We start from the raw sequence: 19,223 nt of genomic DNA, 5'->3' as shown, positions 1-19,223 counted from the left end.
ACCAACCGCAACTCGGAGCGAGAACCACTCGTTCTCTCCAAAACGGACTCTCTCTCTCTCCTCTCCTCTATCTCTGTAGCTTCACGCCCATCTCATCATTTTTTTTTTCAACCTCATTACAATAATTTCTTAATTTATTCTAAACCCCAGTCACAACAACAAACCCACATTCAGTGCGCTCAATTACTGTGATTTTGATACACGAGCACTACATCAACAAGAAGCACAGGAATGAGTCCATGCATTTACATTGCTGTGTTTTTCCTTCTGCCTTATTTGGAGCGCATATGGCAATCAGCAGCGCTCATTACACCTAGCTGCCCTACAAAGATGCCCCAGAAAAATGCCCTTGAAGGAGGAAGTGAAGGAAAAAGATGCTTACCGAGGACTCCGACGCGGTAGTTGAGAGTGATTACGATGACATTTCCGTAGCTGGCCAGGACGCTCCCATCGATCATGTTGCCTGTCCCCTCCATGTAGGATCCCCCATGGATGTAAACCATCACGGGCTTGGCACCAGTATCTCGTATGTCTGCAAGAGCGGCCATCATTAACACATTCACATTGTCGTCCACCCACTCCGATCAAGGGTCAGCTCAGATTCAGATACAGTACATGGTGGACACACACAGACAAGCTGACGGTCACCTCCCAGATACCAGCTGCAAAGACACAGTCTGCTGACCTATTGTGGAAATGGAACCAATATGCACTCAGATCTGCTCTTTAGGAAACAAATTGATGTCCACTCATTATGTCGAGCTCCACTGCATAACTGGCCATCTCAGCTAAAAATGTTGCTTCTCATTTGCTTCTTAAAAAACAAACTACTAGCGTTATATGTGTTTTTGTTGCCTTTCAGGAGGCAGACCCACTTCCCAATATAGACATGCAGGAAGCCATTAGGGAGAATAAAGAGAGAGGTACTCTGACACATCTCCTAACCAGGGAGAAGGCTAATCTGGCCTGACAGTGATAGGGAAAACGCACCAACTAATTACACAATGCTACCATGTGTCTCTTTTATTTATTTATTTTTTTTTTACACAGGCCTATCTCCGTGCAGCATTTTATTTGCACGGCCTTGCTTGGCATTGCAGCCAGTTAAATTTGTGCTTCAGGTTTGGTAAAATGCTGTTTATTTTATTCCCAAACTAGGGCTTAATACCCAGCTGGAGCGACACTCCAGCCAGATAAAGCACATCCAGAGGTAGAGGGAAGAAAAAAGCCTCTGTCTGAGGAATAGACTGAATTACTGACTGGCTAGCTCGAGCTGGGAGACAAGACAAGAAACTCTCTCTCATTTTCACTCCGGCTCCCCCCGCGTTCTGTGTAGCTTCTCGCCTTCCCCTCCCTCGCTTTGTATCACTTTCACTCACAGACTCTCCCCTGTCTCTCCCCGTTTCTCTCCCGCCTTCCCTCCATCTCTGTCCAACTCCCTCTGCCTCTCCTTTTTTTTTTTTTTTTTTTTCCTCTAAGCCCTGAGAGTGGTGAGAATGAGAGAGGGTGGGAGGGCAAAGAGTGAGGATGAGAAAGACAGAGAGAGCGAGAGAAAGGGAGCGACACAAAGACAGACAGGAAGGAAGGAAGGAGAAAAGGCAGAGGAAGAAGGAAGATAATAAAAGGAAAGACAGGAATAAAATACATAAAACAAGACATAAAAAGAAACAAGGAAAAAAAAAAAGAGAAAGAAATGGGCTCAGATTCAAAAGGGTGGTATTGTATTCTGGTTGCTATGGTGACAGAGAGCCAAAATTCAGGATCCTCAAGAACAGCTAATCACAGACCACATCCTGCACAGCCCAATCTGCATCCATCTGAAGGAACTGCTCGTCGTACGTTCCCATCACATTAGAACGCTCAACACTGAGGACAACTACTTAAACACATTTAGTAGAAGCACGTTTGGTTTTGGTTTTTTTTCTTCTGTTGCCTCGTAGCAGAGCTCAGCCTTGATTCACAGTTTTTTCGATCATAATTCCTTTGGTTATTCATGTCCCTGTTGCATTTAAAAGCAAGCAATAACTTGTACATGATGCGGCCTTATTTACGGCTTTCTTTATCTCGCTGGTATCTGAGAAGGCTACACAGTGAAATGTGATTTATAGCTGACACCTCTCTTTGCACACACTTATCTTAAACGAGAGAAGGAGGGGATGCATGGGGTGAGAAAGCATGAAAGGTACAGTCAGAGAGGGGAGGAGGAGGAGGAGGAGGAGGGGGGGGGGGGAAACTGCGAAACGATATCCTACACAAGCTATTCAAACAAACAGGCCACAGATACAAAGAAAATGGCAAAGAGGAAGAAGGAACAGGGAGCAGAAATAAGAAAGAGAGATTAGTCATGTCAGTGTTATCAGTCACCTCTTTTGTTGATTCACATCATGTCTCCATGACAACTGTTAAATCCCGTTGGGAGTGTGATATAAGACATTGAAGCTGCACTTGTTCTAATCTATTTATTGACTTGATCTGATGTAGGAGGTGTCACATAGATGTGATACACTGTTCTCATTGACACTGATTTGTGTCAGAGGAAAATGTACATGTAAAGGATCTCAATTGGACTTTGGTTTCCAGTGAAGAAAAAAAAAAAAGGATAAGCCCTTCCGGATACATCCACATCTGGGCTGCGGGGATGGCATCACTTGGAGGTAATGAGGTAAGCAGCTATTCTTAACCAATCAGCTCAAAGCTTACCGGCTGCTGTGGACGGCCTAACCTGGAGAAACAGGTGACTAAGTGGCTACCTTGAAAAGCTGCTTTGTGATTCACTACTTCTCTGAGGCAAACACATTGTTACATCAACACACATGTTCATAGCACATACAAGTATATCTGCAATAGAACTCCATGCACAATGAGTAAAAAAAAAAAAAAAAAGACAAACTATTTTAATGTTATGGAGATCAAAAATAAAAAGTGCATGATAAAAAATGTAGATGAAAGCTGATGTGCAATGAAGAGTGAGCTGAACAGAAACAATTTATGCACAGTAACACATCATTTTCTCACATAGTTCTCTCACCCAGACAAGTGAGATCATGCAGCATTTACTATACAGTGACATACACTCATACACTCCCGTTGCATATTCTGTGAACAGCAAATCATTGTATCACAGTAGAGAAAACAAATTGAAAATTGCCCATAAATGAATAAATCAACGCTTTTCAGTTCGTTGCACATCACTCTAAATAGAAATATTGGGGATAGTCAAATTTGAAAATACATTACATAAATCATTGCATGAGTTTTACCAGGACAACCTTTTCATACATGCATCACCGTGGCTCTGGACTGTGCCAGTTGGAGGCATAAGTCAGGCCTGATCTGAGCCTGTAAGTGTTGCTGCTGCAAGTGAAACCCAGCAGGAGGGCTGAAAGAACTCGTTTCTTCCTCCTCTATCCTATTTTCTCTCTACGCCTGTACCTCCACAATTTGTCCTTTGCCTCTCACTCCACTGAAAACAGTCAGACATATATCCGACGTTAAGCGCCCCCAGAACCGGCCGTGACACTCCAGAGTGGGACAGGACAAAGGTGATAGGAGATAAGTGTCTGTGGCATTCACTGTGTCAACACTCGGTGAAACATGGTGGCTGTCAGCGACTATCAACAAGGTCTGAGGTGGGGGGAACGGGTGACAATGTCCTGATGTGGCAGGACATGACATGCACCCTACTGTAGTGCTCTTGTCAGGCCAAGCTTCACACTTGACTCATGACAAGTCCATTACTGGCCATGCTCACATTGTAGAGCTGCATATAGTTTATCTGAGAAGCTCCTCGCAAAGCAGACAGTGTAATTACACTGACTTGTACAGCAGCTTGTGCTGTTGTACAAATCAGAGACAGTATTCTGAATGTCACCAGATATCTGCTTAATATTCCCGTTCTACTAAATAAATGAAGTGAAGCAACACAAGGTAACAAATTTTCTATTCTGGACTCAGGAGACAGTGGAAGGAGGTCCACAAAAAATAGCTGTTGCTATTTTAAGCCAATGGACTCAGTGCCTGTACACCATCAGAAGTAATGGTAAGGGCAAGAAAAGAGCACCTTCTAGCTGGAGAATGTCAGAATCCACAGTGTCCTACACAAAACCTGACATTTATAAGAGGAACCGAGATGCACCTTTATGTATATAAAGAAACACAGCATGAAAAGTGTGTGTGTATGTCTGAGTTGAATCTTGACATCACTATAGTAAATGTAATGGGAGGATTGACCTTTGTGTCAAGGTGACTACCTGCTTCCCAACTGGTGTGTTTGCATGTTAAATATGATGTTGGCAACAGGGCAGACTGAGAGTATGTAAGAGGATATAGAGAGAAAAGGCTAGACTGGAGCTGATGCTGGTTGTGGAAGGGAATACAAGGGAAGACACAGCGAGAACCCTACAATGCTCTTAGCTAAAGCCCCCTACAACTGGTCTGGATTGAGCTGAGAGGTGGAAGCTGTAGAGATACACCCATTTCTAAGATACACACAGACAGCTGTTTGCTACTTGAGTGGAAGGAGACCAGCCTTTCAGTCATTCAGGGAAGCCCCCACTGAGAGCAACAAAAGCTGACTATATAGCGCACAAACTCACTGAGGGGTGGATGACAGCACACCCATAAACACATTACAGGGCACATAGCGAATCAGCCCTCCAATGCGATGTGGCATTGCATAAGTAAAGAGTCAAAGTGCCTCGGTGAACTAATTCAAAATCCACTCTTGATTCTTCAAAAACAGATTGTTTTTACAGTATATGTTTTTGCATCGCCAATTATTTTGTGCCACTCAAGAGTAAAGGACAAAGAAAGAAGATGGCAGCAAGAGTTTGGCTCACCCGTCCTTTAAAATGGTTTAAATGATGCCCTTGTGGATCAGCCATTAGTAGCAATGCTTATCTTGGAAAGAGGTTGAGCAGCAGCAGCATCCCAAATATCTTTGCATAAATGGGCTTCAAGGGGGCATGATTCCTCGCCCCTGCTACATCAGAGAGAATAGGATAGTGGCAGAATGGAGAAAATGCTATGTGAATTGCCTCGGCTGTCGATTCACCACTCTCCAGGCTGTCTGAGCTAATCTGAGGGCCTTGCTGGATGGGGATCCAGTCAGGCCTGTGCAATGGAATTAATGGTAATACCCAGGCAGGTGGAGCTCAGCTCTGCTCCTTGGCGATGGAGAGCTTCTCTGGGGGCTGAGCTGTGTGTGTGTGTGTGTGTGTGTGTGTGTGTTGTCTTCTTTGCTGCTTGTTTCTTGAGCTTGGAAGCCGAGTACTGTGTATGTGTGTGTGTGTGTTTGTGTGCCTGACTGATTTAATGAAGGTGCACGTACATGTGTGTGAGTGTGTACAGACTCCTGCTGGATGGAGGCATTCTTCCTGATTAGAGCTAGGATCTCAAAGTGCCAAATGGCGCGTACACACACACACACACACACACATGTATTTTTCATCAGTGGGAAAGGGCCGAGGCAGCAATGGCGCGAGACACTCAAGGTGGAGTGTAGTCGGCTGCCTCTGTCTGCCTTGCACTGGGCACAGTACATCGGCGCCACAGCCATGTTCCACCTGGGAGATGGAGCTCCTACACAGCCCCATTTCCTCTATTTACATGCCCACCTTTATCTAACAACAGCAGGTAGGTGATTGAAAGCTTGCGCTCCCTTTTTACAGAGCAATAACAGCCTCTGTAAAATTGAGTCTTGATTGTGGGCTGGTGTAAATCACAGCAACTTGGCCCACACACTCTGTGTTGCTGGAGGGAGTGTTGTGTAGAATTTGAATGCACTTTGGGGGTGCCAGGGGGTTGACTGTTGCTCAGACAGACAGGCGGACACACAAAGGGGAAGACAGTGAGACACAGGAAGAGACAAACAAACAAACAGAGAGGCTAAGAGGGAGAGCCTCGGGGACAGCCAGTGGACAGGAAGGGATATCCAACATAGAGAGATCATTATATTCCATGCTTTCGCACAAAATTCATTTTGTTTATGATCTCACCTCAGCTGAAAGTCTTTTATTAGCTGTTTCATTGCCTTTTCATTGTAAATGTACATATTACTATTCCATTACATATGTTACTTACATTTCTTTGACAATGTGAGAAATCCTTGATTGTCCCAATAAAACTGAACCGAATTAGAATTTAAAAGCATGTCTGGAGGGTTATAACAGAAACGAGGGGCAGCTCAAGTATTGCGGAGGGAGGGAGGGAATTAGCCCAGGATAGACAGACTGCCAACTGAGACAGCATGGTAATGCTGGGATGAACAGACTGAGAGATGGAGGGGGTTAGACAGGGAAACCAGACAAGACAGCATCTCTCTGAACTGAATGAGAATATGTGGTTAAGAGATGCATCAGATAAAGAGCCGAGTGAGTGGGGGTTTTGCTTGTGTTCTGTTTCTACTTGTCCTTTAACTTGAATACAAATGTTTGACTTTCATCGGTAATGCATGCAGTACATTTAAAGCAGACGAGGCGATTGCTACTACCTGCAATAATAGTACAGCCACTTGTGAGAGCAGTAGTACATAAGACAGCTTACAAGGACTTTGTGGTTTGTGCAGTGTACTTAACCGTCCCTTAGCGACAAAAGTATTTCTTTATTTCTGTATTTATTTTTACAAAAGCGACTGTTTTCTTTGGCCAAAATTACAGAGTAACAAGTGGATGTCCCTGAGCATTGGTTTCATGGTTCAGGCCATTACAGTTCAAAACAGATACATTCTTCAAAACAATGAAAATCTTCTGGATCATCTTTAGAGATTGATGGGCAACTCTGTCACACATGCATTAGTTACAGCGCTGCGGCAGAGATTCTGCTGGGACTGTATTGTGCTTCTACGGTGACGCTCTGTAAATAGCATTAGTTGCGCTCAGTAAAGAAAAGACTTGTCAAATTTTCAGTGAGGCTAGTCTTGCACAACAGCTTGGAGACCAAGCCACTGTGTACGCATGCAAAGACTTGCCAGACAAAGGGATTGGCACTTGTCAGCAATTTTCAATGGACTTAGAACTACATACACTGACGCATGTGGGCTTGCTTGAAGGAAGACAAACATACACATGGGCACACATACACACACACAGTCGAGTCAAAGACTGAAAGCGATTTGGGTTCAATTGCAACAGCTCGCCCTGAGCTTGAATGAGAAAACACCTGTGTGTCAAAGTGGTGCCATGGCAGTGCTTCCTGTTCCGTGATCAAGGCCAGCATGAGGCATCTTTGTGAGAGATGAGGCCACTGGCAAAGAGGAAGGAGCTTCTCTATAACCCTTTACACATCTGGAGAGAACCTTGGCCAATTGGCCGGGTTAAAGCCTAAAGCATGAAATTAAGCAAAGATGTTGCTCATTGTGCCAACATTCAAGACCTTTATAGTAAGTGAAAGTGAATTACCATCTCGGTTTTCCTGCCAAATATAGAGTCCATATGCCCTAAACATGTGCTAAGATCTCAAACAGCTTTGCTCCAGGCATACAGTTAAATCTTGTTTGCAAACTTTACACATATTGTAAAAAAAAAATCAATTTATACAAAACAAACAATGTACATGAAGTATAAAAAGGAAGCTTTACCGTGATACCCAACATCATGCTTCTATCACCTGCCCTACGGTGGCGTAGGAAGACAAGGGCGGGGCAATATCAAGGGTGTGATTTAGATTCTGAGACTTAAGCCGTTTCTGTTGCACCACAAGGATCGTCTCTCATTCTAATCTCAGCATAGATCCAGCCTGAGCCAGGAATATCCCAAGATAAATATGGAAAGCGAACAATGCGATTGCTGAGCAGCAACTTCCCATTTTCTACACCTCTCGCCTCTAATCCTCTCCAGCAGTACTCCTGAACTGCTGCTCCTCATCTAAATCTGCCGGCAGACCTGGTGAACAGTCTTATATTACACTTTCCCTCTGCCATTCTTGCCACACCTTATAAAAGGCCTCTCACCACTGCCTCTACCATTGTAATAACAATCGCTCAGGTCACTATGTGAGATTTTAAAATGATTCAATCTGGACAGCAACTAGATTCTGTTGAACTCCTATAACACTCTACTCATAGCTTGAATTTAGATGCCTCACATTCACTCTCACACACACACATACATTTGATCAAAGACAACATTATCCTATAAATTCTAATGGGACATGAATGTATGATTGCATTTGCAACTAGAAATTAAATTAAATCAAATAAAAATTATAAATGGTCAGAAAATCGTGACATTTTTTAGAAACAATATCATGCACCATCTTTGTTCACCATGGAAAATACCTTCATCTTCATCACCGTCGTTATCCGATAAATCCTCGCCCTGTTTTTTTGCATGGACCCCTGTTATTGAAGCAGGCAGAGACATAGAGAGGCACACGGACATTCAAAATAGCATCTTTGGTAAAACACGACAGTCTAATTAAAAGCAGGATTTGAGAATACATAACAATAATAACAATATCACATAAAATACAGAATTCGTTTGAAAATGTCATATTATCACAGAGAAGAAAAACAGCTAGGTGAAAATAAACATTTTATATAGTATACAATTTAAAAATAAAAACTGCAAAAACAAACAAAAACACAAAATACACTTTGCAGGAGGTAAATTAAACAAAACTCTACTATTATCACAGCATATTTGCAGCAGAGTCATACACGGTTGGCATTTTCAGAAGGAAAAACATACATTTTCTAATGATATGATGCAGATTTCTTTCTAAAATTATATACAGTAAAGAAAAGTACTTGTGCTTTGAACAAGGTTTTAGTGTGTTTAAATAAGTCTTTAGTGAAATGTGTATGTGAAGCTAATTTCTAACTTGGATCTCCAGTAAAAGAAAACAGAACCAACACAAAATGTTAATTAGCTAAATAATATAAAAATAACAACGCACTAAACTACAAGCAAAAGCATGTACAGCACTGCCACTCCCCAAGAGGTGGCGAGGTTTGAATAAATCACAACATCGCGTGTATCATGTATACTCAGTGATGTGTGCAGTTATTCCAGCTTGTCTCTCTGCCCTAAACAGTAGGTAATGTGCTGCTGCCCTTGTGCTACATGTTAGTAGAAAAATGGAGCTCCCTAGAGCGACTGTACACCATGTACAAATACAGAGTACAAGTCCAATTGTGACCTATCACTTTCACAGTGGCGCCTTAAACTGGTTAGACAGCCATGTATAATTGTTTTTATAGCTCACTAGCAGCCTTTAAACATCAATGTTGGTCAGTAATATAGTCTAAAATTACATTTGGATTTATCATGCTACAATCTGGGCGACTTGTCTCCGTGGCTAAAGAAGTAGCTGTGGGAAACCAAGGTCTCCTTCCACTTTAGTCAGTACAAAACCTTTGCTCTCTTGCCACCCTCACACCAAATTACCAACATTTCTTTTAAGATACCTAAAAGCCTGATTAAATTTCCCGTTGATGCTCATCATCCCCAGAGGCTGATCCAAGCAAACCACAAACACGGCTGTTCGGGAAAAGTAGGAGGTGGAAATTGGAAGTCACATGATGCACTTACAGTGTGAACAGATATATCCAATATTCACTAAGAGGTCACAAAGGGACTTGTTAAGAGATTGGTTCTGTCATTCACGTGGACAAGACATTCAGTCAGGTAAAGTCAGAGAAAGACGCCATAACACACACACAGTTTGGGCACAGAAGTCAGAAGCGATATAACCCTCTTTAACATAAGTAGCTTTTATTTGAATGAATTCACTGCTGTGTATGAATAGCCCATCCATTGTTAATTGATTGATGCAATATATTACATAATGTAAAAGGCTGAGTGTCATGACATTTACTGAGTGCATTCAAGCTCTAAAGAGGAGAAGCCTTTTGAATGACCTTGTTCAGTCTGTCAGTTTTGTATAATCGAGCTGATAAATGATGCAGTCTAAGTGGACTGCTATACCAGTTTTAGTTATCCAAACGTGATCGCACCACTGTAACTTTGCGTTTAAATGCATAACTATTGCGTTTGGTAATAGGAGGTTAATGAATTTCATTGGATGTTGAGCAGAAAGCAGAGGGGAAGTTGTTGTGGAAAGGTGTGGAGAAGCGTGGCTAGGGTTTTAATTTTGCATTTTGCATCAGCAATGGCTAATTTAATATGTATTTATTGCATTGTTCAAATTATAAAACAATAATTTGAACAGTTTACAAACATATAGTAAAATAAAATGTACATATGTTTTCTTGGCTAAAATGCTGTCAGTTCAAAGGCTAAATATTTAGTAATATAAATTAAATATGAAATACTGTCATGTGAACAATGGGTAGTTGTTGGGTAAATGAAGCCTTGTACTATCTTACATGTTTATTCTAAATAACCAGGTCTCAAACTGAAAACAACACTGGTTAAAACATTGCAAATGCCTGTGTTGATGGAGGATGGTTTTTTCAGGTACCTCTGAGAGAAGAGGAATTATCAAATGCCAAAACACTGCAGTGGTATATGATAATGTGAGCAAGGTTTGTACAGTTATCATGGGAATTATTCATGGGTAAATAGCAATATGTTTTAACTGAATAAAAACCCAAACTAAATGTTTTCACCTGCTTCAACAGTCTTTTTTGTGTCTTTTTTAGTGATTATGGTCACTCTAGGATCCACTGCGGTGGTAAAACAGTGAGATTATTGAGTGACAATGCTTTAGACAGGCGAAGATTGGATGGCAGGTGTCGACGGGGAAGTACTGTCACTTCGAATCGTGTTCTCTGTGAATCTGTGTGTGTCAAATGCTGGATCTACTTCAGGAACTGCAAGCATGTGACATCTGTAATGACTCAGCAGCGGAGCCTATATTTGACCTTAAAACTTTTAAAGTGGTGTCTTGGTGATAGAGTTTCACATTAAAATAAACCTACAGTGAATTGATGAGTTTCTGTTGGCCTCTAGAAGCATGAGCAAAGTAGAAAAATGTCACATTTATCAAATCAGGTTGAATGAAACTGAATTTGATGGGCTTGCTTGTTACAGAAGGAGTATTGAAATGTACCATTTCAACAGGATGAAATTGCAAACAAAAGACAGTGTAGTAGTTGGTTGTTGCGTTTTGAGTGAATAAACCAAATGCACACACACACACACACTTACACATACAGATAAAGAGAGTGCTCTTAGACTCTAGAGACTTCTTGACTGAATCCACAATTCACTCAATACATTGTGGAAAGGCTGAATGTTAACTGCCTTTCCTTTGCTGGAAAAAGGTTCGCTGACAATAGATGGGCCTTGGAGTTAAATATCAGAAAGGTCAGAATGTGGAAAGGGACTTAGTGAAATGTGAAATGTTGCAGCCTTGACAATTTGGTGCAGTTATATTCAGTCCCTAATCCTCAGGTGGCCGTTTTAGTCTTTCAGAGTGTCTGGATCTGTCTTTCTTCCTGTCTTGCTTCTGCCCGTGTCTTTCCCTATCTCTCGTTCTCTCTCTCTCTCTTTCCCTGTTTGTCTCCATCTCTCAATCTGTCTCCTAGTGTCAGGGTTAAGGAACAGCTTGGGAGGGACACATAAGAGAGAATGATGAAGAATGCAGCTAAAAGGTTAAGGAGGCTGTAATCCTGCAGTAAAGGACAGCCAAAACTCACACTGCGCTTCAGCTGTTCCCAAAATACGAAATAACAAATAAAAGGCAGCCAAGTTGTCTTTGTGCTCGTCTACAAATCCAGAATGGAAAGGGACGTGGTTAACAGAGTGTGGAAGCAGCGTAACACACTGGGGTCTCTTACCTCTATTTATGATCCATAATGAGCAATTTAGTCCCAATATTAAGCAGGAAAAATAAAAAATGAAAATAATACCCTGCACAAATATCCTAGTATTCATCAGGCTTTGAGCTTCTCAAGCATCTGTTTGACAAAACTGTTGAATATGTATCGTTGCTGATTTCAGACTCATTCAAAGGCAGAACAATGTAAGACTGTAGCCTTTAAGAAGAACTATTTCACCAATTCAAGAGTTAAACATAGAACTATGTACAGAAATGTTGAAGGTAAAGAGATTTTACCACAGAAAGTGGAAGAGGCATTGCTTGATAAGTTAGAGCAATTTTTTCCAAGTGTTGTTTGTATCATGCCTGCGCACATGGACACACATCTTGCTGTGGTTTCACACTATTCTACTGACAGTTGGTGGCAATAACACATCAAGAAATGTGGCAAAGCACCAACATAGACAGCAAAAAAGAAGACTGCAGAGAAGCAAACGTGGACGTAAACAATTTAAAATATAAAATAATTCACTTTGCAAATGATTTATGGAGGAAGAAGTGCACTCCAACAGGTTTGTTACACCTCGAGCGTTTGGTAATTTTTGTCTGTTCGCAACAAAAAGGCCACCTTTTGCCTTTTGAGCCTTACCACTGACTGGCGAATCGGGATTTGTGCTTAACGTGTTGCCAAGCACCATTTAACAGCACAGATTCACAATCCTGTTGTCAAAGATACCAAAGGTGTCAGTTAGAATTTGTAGAAGAAAAAGTGTATAAAATAATATACAGTATGTTGTGATGCAGGCATAAAAACATGAGCATGAATAATCCAATCGACCTGAGGCGGAATTTAATGGACTGAAGAGGTTATGTTGAAGCTAACATGAGACATCGAGACATGAGAGTCGATGCAACAAAGTGTGATTTCCCCTTTAAACAGGCTTCAGGACTCCACAGGCTGTGTCCTATTTTCTCTTTTGGTTGGGATAAACAAAGAACAGAAAAAAAAAGATGTTGAGCCTTGGACTGACTGTGGAAGCTGGACAGCACAGCAGCAGGAGGCCTCTGAATAGGAACTTCCTGCTAAGGTTGTGTTCTGCATCTCAACTCCGTATGACTGGATCGGCCGCTGGCTGATTACAGCCTCCACTCGCTGAGGTCATCAACTGTCCCAGATAAATGATCATAAATGTTTTTTTTTTTCTAAACTAAGAGGGACATCTGCTCTGTTTTGAATTCACACAAGCTGACATTTGTTCTCTTTGGTCTTCTTGGAAAGTTTCTACCCAGTCGGTGTACAGATTTCCTCGGCAGCACTCAGGGAGAGGCCCCTCCTTCCCCGAGGCGCAGTTGAGTCGGCCAACCAACGGGATTACCATGGTGTGTTACTGTATGCCATGGCCCAGACACAGTCTTACCAGGATTGTGGCTCTTTCGCAGTTTCCACAGCTCTCTAGCATCTGGAGGTCATCTAGTAAGAGGAAAATTTTCCAGCGTTCCTGCCGGCGTACTTAATCTACAGGTTTGGCAATGACCAGGCTGTTCACACTGGCACTGGCCAGTAACACATGGCAGCCTGCTGCCTGTGAGGGCTGCACAGGAATGATAGTTGAGTGGACCACATCAAGCCAAAATGTACAACAGATTTCTCTGCACTTATCTCAAATAGACTCATGATGAGGGATGAATTTAGGAGTCAGGAAGGTTGATCTCAGAGTGTCTCTCAGAAGCAGTGTTATTCAGAGTTTCTGGTGTGAAGGAGTCAAAGGACAGACTTTACAAGCAGGTTACAGGCATCGAACGAGACGTGCTGTAAACCCTGTAGAAAATAATGTGCATATTATATAAACAGGCAGAATGCAGCACAGTGAGTGCACCTTAGCACCACAACTCTGCCTCAGTGACAGTCTCATCAAAACGATGGGATTTTGCAGACCTCTTTTCTGTTTGTCAATCAATTTTACAATGTAAACCTCTTTTAGAGATAAAGATTGACCTCATCAAGGCCCATCCTCACAAAACTGACCCATCTCGAGTCAATCTAACACACTGACACTGAATAGTGCTCAGCTGTGTCCCTGCACATCATTACCCCTCTCTTCACTCCATTCACTCTGACTCAGAGCAGGGAAATGACTGAGTGATATAACCAAGGCTCCCATGTCTCTAACTCTGTCACTGCTGTGTGCTGTGCTCTATAAGGACACTTCGGATCCAGGAATAGGCTCACTAGGCTAATTTACGATCTTGCACTTTGGACAATCTCCACATCGTCTTGGTCACTACCTGCTCAGGCATCTTGGTGGTGATGCGCTAGTCTAGCAAAAGAAGGAACAGCTATTTTCCAATTTACATTTCAGCCAAAGTAAATATCGAACTGATTCAAGAGAAAGACCAGTACTCTATTGAATTTGCAAAAAATTAACTACAAACATCCCTGGCACTAAATAACAACCTACCACATTGGAAATAAGAGCAGCTTCTACGATTTTGTCTTCAACCGTCAATTTTTTCTTTTGAATGAATCTGTCTTTGATCTTTTGTTAGGGTACTACTGTGTGGTTTAAGGGCTTTCTTCCTTTTTAATGGAAGAAAATGAGCCACATCTTTGATATCAGTGGGTATCATTGTACATCAAATGGTTTTCCATTTGATGAACAATGGCCACTAGGATGCTAACAGCACAGGATAGAGTTTCTCAGTTGTAAAATGGGAAATAATCCTTTAAAACCAGATTCTATAAATATATTCTCGCTATCACTCTTCAAAGTTGAAGATTGTCTTCTGTACAGTATTTGCACATGCTCAAATGGTACAAGTCATTAAATTATATGCTAACCTCTACCCTCATAAAACACAGGAGTGTAAAACATGTGTGATGGATTTTACTGGGTTCATGGGTGATTTTTCTTTCACTTGACATGCATCACTATTGCAACAAAGGTGCTTCATGCTAGGTAAGAGGGCCATTTAGAGGGCCACAATTGCATACTGTTGCTTGGCAACAATCACACAACCATTACATAAAAGTGGAAATACCATACCCAGACTTTCTTTAAAATAATCACTGATTCCTCCAGAAGAACCACATTCATTGAAATAAAGATTATAAATGTATTAGTGAAGATGTTATTAGTGCTGAAGATGCACAGTGTGTATGACTCTACTGCATTACACAGGTCTCTACTGAAAGTTTTGAAGTTTTGAAATAGAAAACAACCAACTCTATTAGAATGTACTACTTTCTATAGTTAGATATGGAACATGTCTAACCATAAAAATATCACCAATTAAAATCTTTGAGGGAACTGATGCACTTTGAATTCCCACTAGACTGAAAACCAAAACATGCTTTAGAGGTTGTTTCTACATTGCCTAAGACAGATAAATGTTATGCTCAATTTGCTCTTCTAATTCAACATAAGCCAAGGTTAGTAGAAAGAGTAAAAAAAAAAAAAAAAGTTGACTGAAAGACTGAAAATTACAACCTTCGTGTTTATAGCAACAGAGGATCCTCTCTGCACAACAATATGTCACAAAAGCAACATATGAAATTTATGATAAACCATTTTCTCATTACCAAAAATGGGGAAGATAATTGAAAAAATCCAAGTGGAAGGGGAATATTAAAGAGATATTTCTGTGTATATTCCACAACTGGGACTAATTCAGAAGCAGAAGTGCCTGGAGGGCCAGTCTGTCTCTAACAAAATTGGTTTACCAAAGCGGAATGTACAAGCGTACTAGCACAGAGTGAGGCCAATAGCTGCCTCCTGCATCTGTGGAAATCAACAGCAGAGGTCTTCTAGCTGAAACTGAATCTTTACTGTGGAGCAAGATATGCTCAAGATCACAGTCTTAAGGCTACTTGGGAGGTCCACTAATGTCTTCAGGCTGGTTTGGAAAATTAGAAATATAATTCCAACGGTGAGACCTTAGCTGTTGCAAATACAATGTGTTATGTTTCTCTAATGTGGAGTGTTTGAGCTTTTACGACTTGGATAGATGAAAGCTGTCATGCCAATAAAATACCCCACAAACTCACTATTTTAACATACGGTAATAAAAAATTCAAAAGAAAGGTGGCCAACCACTTTTTAGTGTAAATTTAATCAACGGCTGAGACTCTGATGCTTTCAGGTGTCATGTTTGACAAATACTTCCAATAAGCTTTTGTCTTAAGTGCTGTCAGAGCAGTATGAAATGTGGCTAAAGTTCTTTGCATACTGAGTCAAATTTTATGCTCTAGTTTTCCCTAAGTAGCACTCATGCCTCTGATTTAATCAACAGTTGCATTTAACTTCAAAAATATTAAAATTGAAACATGAACAAGCCATACAATAAAGTACAAATAAATAAATAAATAAAATCCATGACATACTTATATATCACAATCCATTGTTTGATAAAGCTCCATCATTTATTCAGGGACCTGGATTTTCACTCCTTGACACGTGTTCTCATAATCAAACCACACAACCACATGCGCACACACACACACACACACACACACAAAACAGCACAACCACTCACTCATCTCTCAGGCCCGTGTCAAGGTTGATCTGAATCACAAGTCCCATGTTCATCCCAATTAGCACTGTGATTTGGGAGTTGATAGGTGGTGATATTGGTGGCTTTGGAAGGATTCACCCATCACTCTCTTCTCTCTTTCACTCTTTCAATTCCTCTCTTTCGTTCCATGTTGACCTTATTTATTGTTTGTTTTACATACCTCCTTTTCTACACATTTTCTTGTTGGGTTTCCTGGCACATTCCTTGGATATTCTTTTGACTGTAAAATGAATGGAAAAACTACAAAATAACAGCGAGCTCTGGAAAATATCGCATGTGACATGCAACAACTTAGACTGAGTCAGACCCCGTCTTCACACTTTTCCCCTCTTCCTCCCACCCTCCCAGTCATCATCAACAACAAGAACAACAGAGGACCTGTTGAGAAAGTAACTAGGGTGTTGCTGCAGAAATATTCCAAGATGGTGGAATGAATTTGCTGCATCCTGGAACACAGGAAGCCCATATTCACATGCACTTCTATTTAAGACCCATTACAGCCACACAGAAGGCAGAGAGGCTACGTTTTGGAAGGTTTAGCAATTCACATTTTAATCTGATAGATGGAAGTGTTATTTGATGTTGCCTATTTGATTCTCAAAGCACTTAACATTTCAAGCCCATTTTCCTGTGTGGGTCTCCTTGAAGTGGTGCAATAACAGGGCCCATTATAATGATATTCAACATCTAAAAATGTTAAACTTTTTAGGACTTTTGGTCATGATAGAGCCCAATCTATGTTCGCCTTTTCCACAAAATCTGGTGCCAAATTTGGCTTTGTGCAAGGACAAACCAGACAAAGCTAGGAGAGTAAAGGGTCTTACATAGGTCAGGCTGATGCCACAGGCCTCTCATGTACCAGACAGAATATTTCACCAACCCTACAGTATTAGGTCATTCACTTATGAGGCAGGCTACTAATCACTAATGGCTAAAATCCCAAGAACAGTCAAGACAGTGAGGGTAGGAAGGTGCACCAAGTATTTCCAATCTGTTTCTTGTATGATTAGATATGTTTTTTTCGTTTGGTAATTCAGTCATATTAATAAGTCATTTAGTCATCAAAAGAGGAACCTCTAACAGTGGCATGAAAGGGGAGAGTTGATGAAAAGACTAAATGAATGAAAGATCAAGTCAAAATGGGAGGTTGAGATGATGGACACGGACACAGCATGCGCCAGACAACAGGTCATGCTCCGCGCAAAATATTAAAGTGACACAACGTTTTAGAGAAACGACAGAAAGAAAAGGAGGTAGAGACAGAAAAGATAAGATAAGAGGGAGAAGCTGGGTTTCGTCCTGTATACTCAACACACTCACCATCCTCTGTTGGAACATAGATGTTTAAATAAAGACAATCCTCGTGTTGATCCTGTATGTATGTGGTAACTATATCCAGGTTGAAGGTGAACCATATTGGCATCATGATCTCTGGAACAGCATTATGAATATTCTGAGGGCAGACAGGAGCAAAGTGGGTGGCGTTCTTGATCCCTGACCAGGAAGAAGGAGGCTCAGGGGGCATGAAGCGTTTTTCTCCCACTGGGGAGGCAGCATATGGAACCCCCAGGTACTGATCCACGGGCCCCAGAATCTCACTGGGCAGAGGTACCCTCACCCCCCGGAGTTTTCCATATTGCGTGTTCACTGTGGGGTGGTAGTTCTGACCCCTCAAAGCCACAAAGCACCAACAAAAACTTAACACCCACAAGGACACGCTGAAATTGGTGCAACACTGGGCACCGTGCCAGTTCTGCGAGGGGAGACGACTTCTCCTTGGAGAAAACCACATGGTCCTTGTGAGCGAGTGCAACTGCAAGTGACCAACATACAAGCTGGGGCACTCCCTCAGCAAACACACAGGCTTCCCGCTCAGCCTTGTAGTCCAGCTACCTGAGGGACAGTCATCAGCTGTGGTACTGGAGCCCGCTGGATTACAGACGAGGAGAAACAGCCACAGATATGCAGTTCCTCTCTGCAGCGAGATCCTTATTCACTGTCCCCTCTCCGCTCGTCTGATCTTCTAGCCCGTACTGCAACAAAAAAGAGAGCAGAAAAATTAACAATAGTTCCCTGACAGCCCACCGTTTTTTTCCCATTTTAAGTCAGTCATTTTTTATTGGCTTGTGGAGTCCTTTTCTGTCATGACATCAAACAGCTCACATAAACATGACAGAGCTCTTAGTGCTATCATCAATCCACATAATCATGAACCTGCCTTTGACTAGGATATTGCAATTAACTGTTGGACAACTTGTCAAGACACAACTAATAATGCTAATACTACAATTGAAATGTGGAACACATCAATTGTCAGCAGGTAATTACCCCCTAATTCTAGTAAGTCTAAGTCTAGTGTTTACATTAATTGGTAAAAACAAATAGCCAAATTTACAGGAATAGCACTGCTAAAAGCCAGCAGCAGGAGTCATACACAGAAATATAACAACATGATAAAAATGTAATGCCATGCTTTATGTCATGCAACATTTCCCTACATCTCCCTGTGGTATGAAAAACAGCTAAAATTGAAATTTCATCTCCCTTGTTCGCTTTTGGAGGATATTTTTTTGGATCAACAGAAGAGGGACTAGAGGGTGACGTAGCCACAGGCAACAAGGTGCCTCTAGTGACTGCTATAAATGCTAATCAGTAGTCCCAGGGTGAACCAGTGGTGCCAGTGACAACACCTTCCCACACTACCTGATCAATTTTCAATTTCTGTGGCTTAGGGTCTTCCACAGCCTTGTGCGCCTACTGCAGAGATCGCTCTAATAACAATAGAGAAGAAAAGCCAGCATTTAGCAGAGGATATTGCATTCCAAAATGACTGTGTAAATGATTTATAATGTATCAGCAGCAGTTGGAGTGCCACTAACCACTGAGAGAAAGCAATCCTGACATTCCTGGAGGTGCTGTTATCACTA

General features: G+C 41.6%; 1 protein-coding gene across 2 annotated transcripts in view; it reads right to left on the bottom strand.

Moving 5' to 3' along the window:
- Positions 1-18,051, bottom strand: part of nlgn3a (neuroligin 3a) — an 87,190-nt gene extending 69,139 nt beyond the window's left edge. Inside the window, exons 1-4 of one of the 2 annotated variants that reach the window (XM_026357892.1) lie at positions 17,617-18,051; positions 16,457-16,516; positions 8,276-8,335; positions 383-532 (exon numbers count right to left, since the gene is read on the bottom strand). In XM_026357892.1, coding sequence (XP_026213677.1) covers positions 383-532; positions 8,276-8,335; positions 16,457-16,516; positions 17,617-17,821 — 475 coding nt within the window. In that variant the 5' untranslated portion in view covers positions 17,822-18,051. The remainder of the gene's footprint in view (positions 1-382; positions 533-8,275; positions 8,336-16,456; positions 16,517-17,616) is intronic. The other variant, XM_026357893.1, reaches the window with a different exon arrangement.
- Between the last annotated feature and the right edge of the window lie 1,172 nt (positions 18,052-19,223).

The sequence above is a fragment of the Anabas testudineus genome, chromosome 10, assembly GCF_900324465.2.
Source record: "Anabas testudineus chromosome 10, fAnaTes1.2, whole genome shotgun sequence".
NCBI lineage: Eukaryota > Metazoa > Chordata > Actinopteri > Anabantiformes > Anabantidae > Anabas > Anabas testudineus.
Note: the sequence above shows the minus strand (reverse complement) of the source record. Positions and strands in the feature narration are given on the sequence as shown.